At 33.0% G+C, this 14,033-nt stretch overlaps 1 protein-coding gene across 3 annotated transcripts in view; it reads left to right on the top strand.

The window, feature by feature from the left end:
- Acf (ATP-dependent chromatin assembly factor large subunit) overlaps nucleotides 1–14,033 on the top strand; it is a 113,995-nt gene that overhangs the window by 19,758 nt on the left and 80,204 nt on the right. For all 3 annotated transcript variants that reach the window (XM_081730331.1, XM_081730330.1, XM_081730332.1), the window contains exon 5: nucleotides 2,065–2,293. In XM_081730331.1, coding sequence (XP_081586457.1) covers nucleotides 2,065–2,293 — 229 coding nt within the window. The remainder of the gene's footprint in view (nucleotides 1–2,064; nucleotides 2,294–14,033) is intronic.

The following is a 14,033-nucleotide window of genomic DNA, read 5'->3' as shown; positions in this document are numbered from 1 at the left end:
TTTCCAAAATTAGTTTATAAAAGCCAATCTGTACTGGATCGCATGGTAATGGTGTTGGCCATGTGTGCTGTTCTGAAATCTCTTCATTGATCTCTGTACAAGTAGTGTTCTGCATTATCTTTCTCCCAGCTATATTGAAAAGTAATAGTGATTTTACATGTGAATTGTGTATAAAGTAGCAATTTTTTTTTTTTCTTTCTTCGAAATCCGGGTTTTATCCTATTCCTCCGATTTTACTATACGGAATCCGGATAAAAAAAAAAAAAAAAAAAAATCTGTATTACGCTATCCCTAATCTAGCCATCCCATATAATATATCACAGGAACACATTCCAGGTTAGTATTGTGTTAAATATAAAAACTTATAATTCACTTTAAAAAAAAAAGTTATGATTTTAAACTTATGAGCTGGAGCATAAACTTTATCCGAAGATGATAGTAAACCATTTCGAGTCTACAACTCCGCAAAGATATGAGGTTAACTTTGTGAAACGACCAGGTTTCATTCCCCGTCCACTTTTTTTTTTATTTATTTATTTATTTATTTATTTATTTATTTATTTATTTATTTATTTATTTATTTTATTTTATTCTTTGAATTTAATTGAATTTGCGCCTATTGGAGGATATGGCGTTGAGTTAAAAATCAGTTTCCTGCGTTTTGCGCAGTTCTGTCGCTATATATAGATTTGTTTCTAAGCGCACCATTAAACGTTTGAGTTCCTGTGTTGTTGCTTTTCATTTTCTTTACACAGATGTGCGTATTCAGTCTTTCAACTTCGTATACTCAATTTCGTCTCAGAGCTTCTTTGTGGCTAAGCGGTTAGCCTACACGCCTCTGGCGTGGGAGACCCGGGTTTGATTCCCGGCGGAGCTCATATTCGGATTTCACGTTAATCAGTAGGTCCTGTCTCATCAGCCTCGCTGCTGAAAGGGACGTTAAACTCAAAATCAACTCAACTCAATTTCGTCTCATTGTACAGGGCTATTCGACAAAAATTTGGGAACATCTTACAGAAAACGTATTTCTTTAACTAATATAATATAGCGTAAGGAATTGGTTTGGTTTGCAGAACAACTTGCAGTCTCCACTAAATGAATAAATAGGTACCCTATATGATTTTCAAGAAAATCTTGTACCATTTTTCCTACAGAACATTTGCAAGGCTCAATAGATATCGGGAGACTATTAGGTCAGGACGATGTGAATTGTGTAAACAGGGGATTTATTCTCTTGGTATATAGCATTATAACTGGGAAACAAAGTATCCACAATTCGATGGACTTGGTCGCTCAAAATGATCACACAGTCAGTGACGTGACCTTGCAGGAAGATGGTGGATCCCACAAAATAACAAGATACGACTGCTCAAGTCGTGATCGAACCTTCCCTATGTCATAGACTTGGCAGGAAACAGTTCGGATTGTACGTTTGGGATGGTGTTCTACGCACACAAATACAGCGAGAAGTCGGAAACTGTGTGAAAGTTATCTCCTCTTATTAAATGACCGTCTTCCTTTATTCCATAGTCCAGATTTTATGACACTGGCACCACTGTCTCCTCTTAATGATGTTTCGAGTTCCACTCGTTCACAAATGCTCTGCTTTTGGAGTTCCTTTTATACTGTAGACTTTGTGAATGTTCTATTCACTTAAGCAATCAGTGCAACTATAGCTTTTTATGTTAAATAGTGCGCAAGTTTTGTCCACGGTATTTCCAATCTTGCTGTATGCAGTTGTAATCTTCAATACATACCACGCAATACATAATTTTCGCTACACAGGTAGCTCTGATACGATTCTGTCAACTGCACAGAACGCTGTTTCGGCTACAATTTCAGCGTTTGCATATTGAAGAGGTTAACCCGGTGGCTGAATTAGATAAACGCGGCAGTGCCATCTGTAAACCTCGCTATAATAAAAATGGAAAATTCAGCATGCATTTCACGATTTGTTTCTATATTTTGACCACCATCTGTATATCGTAAAAGCGTACTAAGTAGTTTTATTTTACATTCTACAATTATTTTCTTGACCAGCAATTAATGTTTTTAATTTTCTAGTGAAAACGTGAGTTCCGGCACAGGTGGTGATAGGGACTTCTGGCCAGCAGCTACTTTGTACCGATATGAAGTACAAGAGTTGGAAGGCGAGGACGACGACATTTGTGAAATCCATTTGGTCGCGGCAAACAAAATTAGAAGAAACAAAGGTGTTTATAATCGTGACAAAAACAGGCTATTCCTCAAACAGTACACAAAATGTGGAGAAGATGGAATATGGAAAGTTAAGGTAAATATTTTATCTTTGTGTTGTCACCTTGTTAATAAAGAACACATCAGCATTGTATTGTTACTAGGAAATGCCCTCACGTATTATTATGGGCAGTATTTGCGTTCTTGCTACTATACATTTCATATAGAACTCAGTCTTGGAAGAAGAAAAAAAATAATCTCGTGTGTGCATCGTGTGTGCACTCACACCTCTTTCTTCCATTCTAAGACAGACGTCTAAAAAAAGTGAAACATGTGTTAGATTATTTTTGATTAAAAGTCCAGATCACCAAATTTCAAATCTCTAGTGTATTGGCCCAAACGGGTATTCCCTGATTGATATAGGTTCAAGATTATAACCGCCGCACAGTGGTCGGAAACTTGAAAAAGCGGACAAAAATAATTTATTCCGAAAGAATGGAAGTTAACAGACGTCTCTCTATCGTTCTATATCTAATTGTCCTTTTTAATACGATTGCAACTACTGCGAAAGTGATTCAAAGAACTGCTGCAATACGTGCATTTATATATATATATATATATATAGCTATAGATATAGATATAGGGTGGTCCAAAAGTGTGAAAACCCTTCGTATAAATGTCAAATACTGCAAAATATAACCAAGGGAATAATGTAGGGGAGTAATAAAGATGAGGAGAAATGAGGAGAAATTGGGGAGGACACAGAACAATAAAAGCTGCCATCTTGAAATCCACCATCGTGAATCATACATACAGTTTATAAATTGAAAACATAACAAGTTGACTCCCTATGTAAATTGGACATCGCTAGCCAGTACGAAGTTATGACAGGTGTTAATATGCGTCCAAGAAGCGGTTACAGGTTCAATGTGTTCTCCCTCTAATTGTATGTGCAGGTAATAAAAAGACGATGCAAAACAAATGTGTGTTTTGCCTTAGGATACAAAATTAAAATTCGCGGTTTTGCAAAGGCACTATCTTCGAAGAAACACTTAATACTTATTGGAATGCAATTTAGTTCAGGATTACTTTGTTTCGGTAAGATTAAAAGATTCAGTATAGAATCTTCTTATATACTACTGCACTGACGTGTAGTATACAGCAGCTTCACATGACTGTTAGTTTATCAATGGACTCAAATAATTCGTATCTTTATTCACTTTTCTTACTGATTTGAAAGTTAAGTCCTATTTCTTTAACTGGGACTAATAAAAGTCGTAGTGAACTTACTTGGACTAAATTAGTTTTTCTGTACTCTGCAGTATTTTGAAATTGTCCGTTTGTAATTCTGTATAATGGGTTCACTTCTGCATTTTTTTTTCCTTCTGAAATAACTGTTGATAATTATATTAACAAGTATGTAAAGATCAGTACACCGTATTTTCATCAGGAGTCCTTCGTGAGTGGGTCGGCAGACGTATCGCATTTATGCCCAATTAGTCCCGGTTTCGAGTTCAAATGGAGGACAATTTCTTCGGATGTAAGCTGAAAAGCCGTTTGAATTCCGCTTTAAGTTTACGTGACCCCTTCCAGCATAACCTGGTTGTTGCATAATAACACAAACGCGAAACAAACTTATTTCTGTCCATATGTGATATAAATAAATAGAGCAAATTATTTAAACAAACAAACAAACAAAAAAAAAAAGTTTAACCCCCCCCCAAAAAACTTTTTTTTTTTCAATAAAAACCATGGTTTTTGCCAACCATGCTTTTCTCTCTATAAGGCTCAGATAGCGGATCTCGATTGTGACCACAAGAACATTACTAATCACGCATTTTCAGTTAGATGGGGCTGAGTCCTTCAGCTGTACTTGGCTGCAGCTACTTCCAATGCTCAACATTTGTACTACTAATGGTCAATTCAATAAACCTTATTTTGCAGATAAGCAAGGATAAGCTTAGAGTGTAGAACGGCTAATATCAGCATATATGTAACTTTTCGGTAACACTTACAAAGCTATCATAAAATTGATATGACAATGGATAACAAATAAATCTCTTCACTAAAAACACATTATTTGAGTGCACTGTACTGTGCAAGCGCTTTCATCGACCTCAGAAACGATATAAATGGTTAGGACATACCATATTTTTTGGTTCATTTTTCACTGATATTTCGGCATTTTTATTTTTTCATATTTGCATGCATTTTATGGACAGCGAAAATATTCCTGTGTACTGAAACTCCTGGTTTGGAAGCAGGAGAGATGCTTATAATCAAATATCAATACCGATTTCATAGAAGGCGGGAAGTTGACAAAATCGATTCTTGACTGCTTTGTCTAAGTTTCTGACTACTGCGCGCCGTTTTACTCTAACCCTATTCATACATTATTTAGTTATCAAACTATACATAAAATGTAGGAGATTCCAAGATACAATAATTGCAACCCTCACTCTTTTTCTTCTTATCTATTCTCATATATATATATATATATATATATATATATATATATATATATTAGGGTGGTCCAAAACTAAATAAAAAAAATCAAAATAATCCTCCACAAGGCTTATTTTTTTTCCTAGAGTCATAAGTTACCAGACATTTCTGCCCTATTGCTCAATATTTAGAGGTCGCTCCATTTTAAACCTTTTTGTTCTTGTAATATTACCAATGATCTAATGCTATAAGTTTTGGGAGGTATACGCTGTACCGTTTTGAAAATATAGTGTATGTCCATCTCCGTATATACTTATTCATTCGTAAATTTAAGGTAAATATATACTGCACTGTAAAAATATTAGGTGGGTAATGGGTATACGCCCCATTACATTCCTGTATACTACATTATAGGTGTCAAGACTACAATGAAATGTAACACAGTAGCTGTGCTAAAAACTGGATATATATATAAATTCGTAGCTTTCATTATGATCGCCAAATGGCGAGATAATCCTTTTTTCCCCAAGAAGTTTGTGTATTGTTAAAACAAATGGCTGTGATGATGTAGGTGAAAGATGTGTGATGTGTGTAAGTCTCATTTAAAAGTATCATGAAGCCTTGACAGAAGAAGAGGAACAGAAGCAGTTTAGTCTTCGATTGGTTGAAAGCTGTCGTAAAAATGTTTCCGCTCCACTGAAGAAAGCGTTTTTGTAACTTGAGAACACAAATACTGACATTTTATTCTGAAAGATTTGATAACAACTAACAAAGAAAGGCAAAATAGAGCAACCTGCAAATATGACTTAATTGTAGTGAAATTTCGTTAGTTATTTGTATGCACCAGAAGGAATAAAATAAGCCTTGTGTACCCACGACCACTGTTAGTTTTTTTTTTTTTTTTTGTTGTTTTTTTGTTTTTTGTTTTGTGGACCACTCCAATATATAACTTAAATACGTGCCTTATTATTTTAAATGAGAAGTCATATATCAAATTTCATGTCGCTAACCTTAGGAATTCGTTCGTATGGACAGCTTAATATATAACTGCCATCCCTATTTCCCTGTCGAATTTACAAAAATCATTTCTTAGTACTATACTACATAAATCCTCTGTCCTGGCGAGATTTCAAATTTCGAGCTTGTTTAGTTTGCCGTGGGCGTTGGATCAGTTACTCATTCAGGACTTCTTTTTGTATACAAATTATTATTATATTTGAAAGAAGTTATGGTAAATTAACAACAAAGTAAATAAAAAAAATATTCTGCTAAACCAGAAGTAAGAAAAACTAGTATTGGGAATTAATTCCTTAGATAACAATCATATACAAATATTATATGAACACAAATATTTTGAGGCTTGCATTAAATAGGAGGGAAAAATTAACAACGGAAAATAACTAAATGGGTTCTTTCTGGGTTTGTTTATAAGAAGATTCTTCAAGTGGTTTAAATTAATAACGAATCAACAATCTGAAAATTCATTCCTTGAAATTATCTTTTTACAATATTAAAGACTTGGTTTGTTTATTTATTAATTTATTATTCTAAGATTACAAAAGTTATTGGTAAATCAACTTGTGGGATAGAGAAGTGTGGAAAGTTGTCGCGGAAAAAAACTTCCTTGATATTTTGTCCATGTTTTATTTGACTTAAATCCATATCTCAATCGATTCAGTTCGGAATGTTAACATGTAGATTTAAAATATGACAAGTAAAATAATGTATTTACCTGAGTAGGTTTTCTTTTATTTGTTAACCCTAATTTTCGATAACTAAATTGTTTCTTTTTGCAAGGGATGAAAATTCGACGAAAAACTAGATTCTACGGAGGTACATTCCTGGTTTTTACTTTGATGTATTTCCAAAAAATCATGTTTCCCTGTCGTATTGTCGATATTTTTCTTTTGTCTATTCTTTATATATATATATATATATATATATATATATATATATATATATATATATATATATATATATATATATATATATATATATATAATTGTGTGTGTGTGTGTGTGTGTGTGTGTGTGTGTGTGTGTGTGTGTGTGTGTGTGTGTGTGTGTGTGTGTGTGTGTGTGTGTGCACGCACTCGTTCATGTGTGCTCCTCATATCAAAATAAGATAAAAAGTTCATATGGACCTATGGCGAAAAGTGCATTGTTTCAGATCTAGGGCTCTCCAAAATGGTGGAAAAGCTAAATTTCAATAGGCCGTATTTCGAATTCCAGAAACTGTGGATGTTTGTTCTTATCAGCGTAAATGAAGCCACGCATACACAATCCAAAAGTGCATATTTCATCAGTTGGCAATAGGTGTAGAGAGTATTCCCTACAGGATGTAATTCTCGGATATGTTTTCAAGAGCGTTTTCAGATATACCCTGATTCCAAGAAGGGTTCAAAGTAGGCAGGAGGTAAACCTTGACAACAATCGACATGCAGTGCTTCGCAGGGTTGAAAAAAAGTTTTTTTTTTATTACAAAAAAGAACAAAACCTGTGTTTAAAACATGAAAAAGATGTTTAAATTTTTTAAAAAAAGGTTTAAAACACATGCAAAAAAAGTTTTAAAAATTTGGAACAGTTTAAAACATGATTTTAAACATATATTTCAAAATCGTGTAGTAACTTATTTGTTAAGATTTCTTGCCCTTTACTAGCAACCAGTGATGTTATTCTAATTTTTTAACAACCGGTTCTGTATACATTACACCCTCTTGCCAGTAACTCGCATAAGTACTTGGTTGTAATAAGCTTTCTAGGTAGATTTTAAAATCTATTTACCATGGAGATTTCACACAGTCTATCGATATACATAGTGAAATAGAAGTCCTCAGCACTCTTGTGTGAGGGTTGAGAACGGGTTGAGGGAGGATGATGAAACTTGAAAGTGGTCTGATACATCATATGGTGCGATGGCAAGTATCATTGCGGCCATCTTTGATTGCAATTCGAAATTTCAAATGCAAAGGGAGTCATTTTACATGTTTTAAGGCTAGAATTTTACCAGAAATACAGTTGTGCGGTTATTTAGCTCTAAGACAAGTCATTTTGGGGTTACTGTTTCTGTTTTTTGAGGTTTCCTAGTTATTCCCTTAGGGGCTAAACTCACGTTTCGTGGAGGTGAGTGAGATTTCAGTTACAACATTTGATTACTATTTCAGAACACTGATGCTAATAAAATTATTTTAAAATAATACATTTTCGAAAAGTAATATTTGAAGCACACTTCACGTCGTGTTAAATTTCGGATATTTTCTGCAAGCCTATGTAATTGGTTGCTTCAAGTCAATAATTTATTGAAGAAAAGTAATATTTGGGGCGTTCAGAGCACAATGGATCCAAGTTCATTTTCAATAATGTTCAGTTTTGCTCAGCAAATGAATTCTATTTCAAAACGTAATATCTTTGCAGTCAAGAGTCCGAAATAAATGAAACTAAATCCACGTGAAAGGGCGTGGGATAGTTTCATATGACTGCCACTAGATAGGGGCGTCAGTGGGGGCAAGAGGACAGCTACCATGAATCAGATTTTGGGGACAGTAAGGCAGTTCTAGAAACCTTTCGATAAGCAAAGTCCAGCAGAACGAGTTAGGGTCCTTACACCGAATAAATACGGATGAAATATACATAATCAAAACTGGAAAGTTACTTAGGCCCAATTTTCAGAATTTTAAGTAGGTCCGAAACTCGAAAGTAGTGAAACCTTTGGAATCTTAGGCCAAAAAATATATGTTACGATCTGCTTTTGGTAAAAGCAAATAGTATCATTGAAATCAATCTTAAATATGCTTATTGTTAGGTATGAGTTCGTTTATCTTGGCGTGTTTAATTTCGACCTGCACTTAATGTTATTTATTTGGTGTGTGTATAATGTTGACCTATGTTATTTATTTGGTGTGTGTGTAATGTTGACCTGTGCTAACCAAAAAGATGTTTACTTGTGTGCCATTAATGTTGACCTGCGTCGCATGGATAATGTGTCGTACGTATGCATACATTATCCATAGATATCCGTTGCATTCTATAAAAAATACAGATATATATAAAGCTATTTTGTGTGGCCATAGAAAGTAAATTCTAAGTATAATGCTAACATGTTTAAGCGAATGTACACAAATTTGATATACATTTTATAATGTAATTCGAGTAAATAGTCCACAGCTTCAACTGAATGAATTTATTTATACTCCATTTATACTCCATGAGATTTCGTATTACCATAATTATACTGTTTGTGACAATAGAAGAAGTGCAGTTATGAAGAATATAAATTAACGTACATAGTTCGTCGTCTGGACCAGAAAATCTAATTCTTTTTCCTCAAAAAGAATATATTTGGATTTGAACTCAACCTGATAAAAGTTAATTTCGATATTAACAGTGTTTTGGACATTTTAAAAAGGGTCAAGTGGATGATGAAGGTAATATAAATTTAGATTTGTCATAAGAAATGAAGATCGTCGTCTTTGGTAATGTTTCTGAAAGAACCTGTTTCTTATATATTTTAATTTCATAAAAGTGAACTAGAAATTCTTCAATATATATTCTTCATTATATGTGTTCCTTTGCAAGTTTAAAGGAAGTATGTGGTGCTACTATGGCTAATTAAGCTACATTCGCGGTCGCACATATCTGATCAGACTATAAGGGGGACATGTTCAAAATTGTGTGTATATATAATCCAGCGATAAAAGAAATTACAATGGCACACAAGAGACTACATAACGAAACTATTGAAGTAGGGTAACGATACTTACCGGATCATTGTAGGTCGAATTGATATTTCACATTTGCAGCTCGTTCTCAATAGAGTAGTTTCCATTGATCAGGAATTGAGACAAAGAAAAGTTGAGTATTAAAAGACAGCGCAGCAATATCACCTTCTCTTATTTGCCCTTTTATGCTATCTATGCATGATGCCTGTGATCTATGCACTGGTTATGCAATCAATACCGGTCTTAACTGTGATAAAGGTATAGAAACCAATACAAAGAGCAGCATTTGATTATTGTATGTAAAAGTGATAGATCTGAGTCTATTTGTTTTCTAACAAAAGAATAGGTTAAGTTAGATATGTTAAGTTATTTAGGTTAGGTATAGTATATTAGGTTAGGTACGTTATTTATTATTAACTGTACTATTGTTATGTAGACATAACTAAAGTGAAAAAAAAATTGTAATGCTTGAAAGTAAATATGAATATATTGCTCCTTAGAAAGAGAAAAATGTATAAAAATAATGTTAATAATTCTGTTTATGTTAGAACGAATATGAATTAATTGTTCCTAGCTAAAAACAGACATTTCTGTGTTATCGAGCTCACTATTTTAAAATCTTTATAGTTCATAAAGAAAGTAATGTGAAAGGCGTATTAAGTTGTTGTTATCAATTAGCAAGGGATGCTGCTTATTGTTCGATTCAGAAATTTAACTGAATGCAGAAAGCCAGGCATAGATTCCAACATATGATATATAAACATACAAATAAATGAATAAGCATGCATTGAAGGCAGGAAAGGTGTTTTATTGAACAGATTGGCTACATGACTGGAAACTTAGATAAATTATGTTAACATGACTCATAATAAATCTGTTTAATGCAATCTTGTAATCTTCGACCTGGGTATAAATTATTCATAATTTTGTAATAAATTTGCTAATTAAGTTCGTTGTTATGAGCTGCATCATACATCTGAAGATAATAAACGCCAAAAGCTATAGATTTTCAGAGATATGCTTTATTTCAATTTAAACGAATAATAATATAAGCTAGATATAATAATATATATATATATATATATATATATATATATATATATATATATATATATATATATATATATATATATATATATATATATATATATATATATATAAAGCATTTTTTTCACTTAATAGTATAGTATGTAAGATACGCTGAGGTTTCTTGTTCGGAGTGGCACTGCTGCAAGTTCCTGGAAAATACTTATTTATAAATTTGGATAAATAACCGTTGCGCTTAAAACAATTTAGACTTTAAAATCGTAAATTAAAAGTTTTGAGTATATTTTAAAAATGGTGGCTAAAATAGCCAGAATTGTTTAGTTTAAATAAATGCGCCGAAGTGAGTGCGTTTTATATACAAGAGAGCAATTTAGGCCTATAGTTTCTTACGGTCAATAGATATGGTGATCAAAGTCCGTATTTGTTCGCTATAAGGACTTCAATTTTTTTCTGTGGACTTTGCTCAGGAAATCTGCATTACGCTCCCAACATCTGAAATTCAGGGTAGGGGTGGATGACCTCCAAGCGGACTCCCCTCTCCAGCGACAATCATATACAGGGTGTCTACTGGTCATGAAAGTCATGAAAAAGTCCTTTATTTACCCAACTGGTCATGATAATCTGAAATCTCAGAGTATATTTTTATACTTCATACTTTTATACCTCGTACTGAAACAGTTGTATCAGGTCAGTAATTGTGAGAATTTCCCCCACCAGTTAGTGCTGGCTAACTGGTACTTCACTGTCTTCCTAGCTGCTCCCCATTTCATCTTCTAGTCTCTGTAATATAGTAACAACGTTTTACTGTCCAACTTTCTGATCTGCTATTTCTTTACTTCTAAGAAATGTAAATTGTGTATTTTTGGGCCTTTAGACCTATGCAAATAATATTATTCGTTTGAGTTTGCAGATTTTAAATTTGATGGTCTATTTTTTTAAAACGAATTTCTTTTGTAATTTGTTTTGTCTTGGGGCAGTTCTCTGAGTGCTTAATTTTAGACAAATTTCTGCTAGATGGATAATTATACTCAGAATTAAACACATACAGTTGATTCACTGGTAAGAGCAGGCCCGTATTTAGGTAAGTGCTATTCTGTGCTCGAGCACAAGGCGGCAGAATTTTAGATTCTTTCTTTAAGATTCACAATAAGTGATATTTAAGACTAGCAACCCGCATAGTTCCGATGCACCACTGATGGTAGGGGTTTAGTTTACTAATGGTAAATTTTTATCGCCATGGTCATGAAAATTTGAACAAAAAGGTCATGAAAAGTCATGAAAAAGTCATGAATTTACTTTCTTGTATTCCAGTAGACACCCTGATATAAAACTCTAGATTGCACCTTGTCACGTAGTTTTTCTTTCTTTCATTTCGGATTCTTTCTTTCTCTAAAGTATGTATGTATGGAAACTGAGAACCAATTTGTATTGTCAACGAACGCCTGCGGTATTTCAGAAGCACAATTTAGCAAAGAACCCTTTGTTTTCTGAATACAACACAAAAACTTGTTTCTATGATAATTCTTTTATTTATTTTTTAATATCAGTTCTATAAGTAGTCTAACCTTCGACTACGACACTTTCTCGCAAGTTAACTGATAAGCATTTAGACAATACAAGAAACGTTAAAAGCAAGGAAAAAAGAGGCAAACTAAATTGTAGATCACCACATTGACCTGCTGTAGCCACAAGAAATCAAAACATTCACATGGGAAGAAAATAGTCTTTTGAATGAGAAGCACTCAGACCCGTAGCCAGCCTGATTTCTTAGGGGGGCAGAAGTGAATACTGAGGGGGTAATGATTAAGACATGACACACCATAAAATTGCATACTTATTTATTATTTACAGAACAGCTATAGTTTCTTTTATACATAATATCCTGTATTGACAATATTATAGTGCACAAATTTAAGATTAAGAACATTGATCATTAACATACAAAGATTATTTAAAAAAAAAAAAAAAAAAAAAAAAAAAAAAAAAAAAAAAAAAAAAAAAAAAAAACCTGCTATGCAATAGAATTGAGGTGCTTGGGGCAATATAGTGCTGTGGTAAACGTAGATGAGGAACGTCATTGTACGTCGCATTTACACTAAACCAAAGCTAATTAACTGAATGTTAGAGTGAGTACACGTCCCATTAATCAGGATTCTTCCATTTGCAGAAAACAATATATTAACAGAAAATTTTGACATGGACTTTTTTGTCACAACATAACACTTCAGTTAACTTTTAATGGCATCATTATATGTTCAGTAAAATTGATTTATGTTTCTATCTATTTAAAAAAAAAAAAAAAAAAAAAAAAAAAAAAAAAAAAAAAAAAAACTATTTTCCTTCCCATTCTCATTTTGTAAAGGGCCAACTTGTTTGTTAAAATTTAGCATTTTTTTTTTTCAGTATCGAGCCTATAAAAAGCGCGAAGTTTGCAGTTTAAAGTGGAATACGAACCACCACATTGCTCTCGATTTCAAGAATTCTTCGGGTATCGAACCCCGAGATCACATTCAAACACGCGCGCTCTATTCATTAGACCAGCGGTAAGGGCTATTTTGTAGTATTGTTTTACAAATTATTAATTTCTCGTAAGCCTTTACTACAGCTTTTTGTTGATATTAACTCCTAAGAATAATTAGATAAAAAATACTGAGACCAAAGCACTTGCATTTATTAATAAAAAAAAACTTAAAAGAGAATATTATTATATATGTATAATCGAACTTTTTTTTTTTGTTTCGTTTTGTGTGCTTAATACGAGCTCTTTCCGAGGTACTTTGTTTCATATTAATTAAAATTGAAGTATTTATTTTTTAAATACTAATTTTTTGTTTAAACATTAGAACAAAATTATATTACAGCAATTTTAGATTACATCAATACAAAATAGAAGTATATGTTTTATTGAACGTTTGTATTCAATTTTCTACCTTCCAAAATAAGAGAGACGTTACAGTTTATTTATATTCACAACTAACGTTGTGGACTATGATACTGTTGTTTGGAAGTGCACCTGGTATTCTTGGATGCTTGTCGTGGCTACAATAACATGGCATGGTTTCAAATTCTTGAAATGGGTAAAGGCAGTTGAAGATGTTTGATGCATCTAGCAAAGAAACATATAATTTTACACATAAATGGGTAGAATTCGCAAAGTTGAATTTAATTTGTTAATTATAATAGCAAGAATTTCACTGGTTTTGTGTCAGTTTGAAAATTCTCTTTAGCGTGTTTTTAGAGGGGGCAAAAATAATTTAGAGGGGGCTGTGTCCCCCTCTAGCCTCTCCCTAGCTACGGGCCTGGAAGTACTTTTTGACCATTTTCTTTCTCTGTCAGATTTTTTTTTTTTTTACAAGAATAAAATAAAAATAAACATATGTTTAAAACAAGTCTTAAAAATACACGTGTTTAAAACAAAATTTTTAAAATATATATAAAATTTGTTTTAAACAAAATCAATTGTTTAAAACAAGTTTTAATCATTTGTTTTAAACAAAACAACCCTGATGCTTCGGAGGGAAGTTGGAAGTGTTGGAAACCGGCAGCTCCATGTTTGTGTTCGGAATAACGTGTGATGACATGTATTTCGTCGCGGTATATTTAACGTTTTCTTCACTTATAAGCGTGG

This window comes from Thermobia domestica, chromosome 11 (assembly GCF_964235325.1).
Source record: "Thermobia domestica chromosome 11, izTheDome1.hap1.1, whole genome shotgun sequence".
NCBI lineage: Eukaryota > Metazoa > Arthropoda > Insecta > Zygentoma > Lepismatidae > Thermobia > Thermobia domestica.
The sequence above is the reverse complement of the archived record's forward strand: the minus strand, read 5'-3'. Positions and strand labels throughout refer to the sequence as shown.